This window comes from Engraulis encrasicolus, chromosome 6 (assembly GCF_034702125.1).
Source record: "Engraulis encrasicolus isolate BLACKSEA-1 chromosome 6, IST_EnEncr_1.0, whole genome shotgun sequence".
In the NCBI taxonomy this organism is placed as follows: Eukaryota; Metazoa; Chordata; class Actinopteri; order Clupeiformes; family Engraulidae; genus Engraulis; species Engraulis encrasicolus.
Window position 1 is genome coordinate 45,941,964 of NC_085862.1, and position 2,500 is coordinate 45,944,463.

Consider the following 2,500-nt stretch of genomic DNA (forward strand, 5'->3'; position numbering starts at 1 on the left):
TTTTTAACATTTTTAAAGATTTGTTGGTCTTTTTAGACTTCATTTATGATAGGACAGTACAAGAGAGACAGGACATGAGCGGGGAGAGAGAGATGGGGAAGGGCCGGCAAAGCAGCCCAGTGCCTCGCCGTTAGAACCACAGTAGGGTCACATTTTTTTTGGAACAGAACTAAATCTGAGCCATGCATGCGTCACAACCAGGGCTCTAAATTAGCTTTTATTCTTAGATGTTATTCTTACTACCCAAACACGCACTCACTAATGGGTCAAAGTGTCAAGTGAGGTGCTCTTCTTTACCAGCCAAACTGAAATTTCACCAGCATAATTGGCCAGTCATTTAGAGCCCTACTCGCAACCAATCAGAAAGCAGCATACTGTAAACATGAGCAGAGGATCATAAATATTGTATAAAACTTTGTACTGTAGGCCATAATCCATCCTCCTTCCACCTTCTTACCTGCCAGGGCCAGCTGTGTGCGCGGGCGTCCTCCCCGTTCACCACCCTGCTGGTGTTGGGCTCGTAGGTGGGGGTGCCACATCCGTAGGCTGTGGGCCAGAGGGCAGGGAGACCAGGGAGCAGTGAGATAACGAAAACACAAACTCACCCCAGCTGCCTCGAGGATGAATTATTAGGTCATCTTGGCTCCAGAGAGACAGTCCAGAGGTCGGGTATGAGTGACACAATGGAATTTCTACTACCAACCACCAACGCCACCACCACCGTCACCACCACAACAAAATCAATTCATTTGTATCAGGATTGGGGTCAGTCCAGATCCTCACATGATTCTTGTAAAAAAAACTGGTAGATAAAATCCAAGCAAAGGGGTGTTATCTAATCTAACCACGGTCCCTCTGACCCATCAAAGGCAAAGGTCCCGCATAATCTTGATTTGGCATTCAGAGACCAACCGCAAGCCAGCCAGTGTATGGGTGTGTGTGTGTGTGTGTATGTGTGTGTGTGTGTGTGTGTGTGTGTGTGTGTGTGTGTGTGTGTGTGTGTGTGTGTGTGTGTGTGTGTGTGTGTGTGTGTGTGTGTGTGTGTGTGTGTGTGTGTGTGTGTGTGTGTGTTCAAATGCGCCGCGCGCACATGTGTGTGTGATCGTTGCACCCATCCACCCATGCTACACTTACCGCTAGCTGCCAGCAGCAGCACACAGGCCAGTTTCAGCAGCATACTGTATGTGTGAGAGTGTGACTGTGAGAGTAAGCAAAGACCACCTTGAGCAGATCTTATACCTGGCTGACCTGCCAATGTGACCTGTGTGACGTGTGCTATCACCTTGTACGTGCTTATCGTGTGTGTGATGCTAATATTAGCTGGGAAGAACCCTGTGTGCTACATATGCTAGCATTGCTCCATATCACACCACTAACTTAGCAGGGCCATTGCAAGGGTTTTAGGGGCCCTAGGCAAAGAGGGGCGTCGGGACCTTTTCTTCTCCTCAAACTATTGTGTAGGCCCCCCTTCATGAGAGATTTTGATAGCAATATCATATTACTTAATGCCTACCTCATTGGTCTTTGATTCTATACAGATTTTGCCTCACTCATACACTTTTCCGACATACCGCTATTCCGACATAGGGTTAGAGTGAGGGTAACTACATGCACTCTCCCTAAACTGATAAAAGCCTAGGCATGGCATATCTCGGTGGGAAACGTGCCAGTATTCCGACAATAGACATCAATGTCAGAATAGGGGTCAAGGGGTCAGTTGTCCCGGGGCCAGAGAAAGAAGGGACATTGTTTGTATTGAGAAGGGGGCCTTTTCAGATGGCTTTGTCCCAGGCCCAGCAAAAGCTGTCAGCAGCCCTGTGTCTCAGGTAGATGCATGGCAGAGTTGGGTAAAGAGCATGTTTGCTCATGTGCACATGCAAGGATTTCCCACCTGCTGTGTTCTTTCATTCTGTCACCATTGTACAGTACACACTGTATATTGAACAGCAGGCTGTGGCTACGATTCACATGGCAGGACAGGACATCTTGTTCCATATAGGGGTTCAGTGGGAAGGAGAGGGAGAGAGAGAGAGAGAGAGAGAGAGAGAGAGAGAGAGAGAGAGAGAGAGAGAGAGAGAGAGAGAGAGAGACAGAGACAGAGACAGAGACAGAGACAGAATGTTAGGACATGTATAGCATGATATGAAATTGACATGGTTAAGGGAGAATCTGAAACACAGATGGACAACTGAGGATTGCATTTAGGAAGTCTCTAGCAGGGAGAGCACGGGACACAGATAGGCACATGGGGAGGAAAAGAAAGTGAGAGACAAGAAAAGGATGGACATAGAAAAAAGAGGGAGTTGTAAAGACGGAGAGAATGAGAGAGAGTAGTAAGAGAGAAAAGGCCATGATAAAGAGGGAGAAAGGTAGAGTGACAGGAGGGAAGGTGAGAGAGAGAGAAAGACAGAGTGAGTGAAATATTGATGAAGGGAGAGAGAGAGGGCAGAGAGAGAGAGAGAGCAGCTCAACAGCTGCATGAGTGAACCTGGGCCTTTGA

At 47.6% G+C, this 2,500-nt stretch overlaps 1 protein-coding gene across 1 annotated transcript in view; it reads right to left on the reverse strand.

Moving 5' to 3' along the window:
* LOC134450426 (chymotrypsin-like elastase family member 3B) overlaps positions 1–1,186 on the reverse strand; it is a 6,653-nt gene extending 5,467 nt beyond the window's left edge. The window contains exons 1-2 of the mRNA XM_063200270.1: positions 1,135–1,186; positions 458–546 (exon numbers count right to left, since the gene is read on the reverse strand). Coding sequence (XP_063056340.1) covers positions 458–546; positions 1,135–1,177 — 132 coding nt within the window. The 5' untranslated portion in view covers positions 1,178–1,186. The remainder of the gene's footprint in view (positions 1–457; positions 547–1,134) is intronic.
* Positions 1,187–2,500: the final 1,314 nt, after the last annotated feature.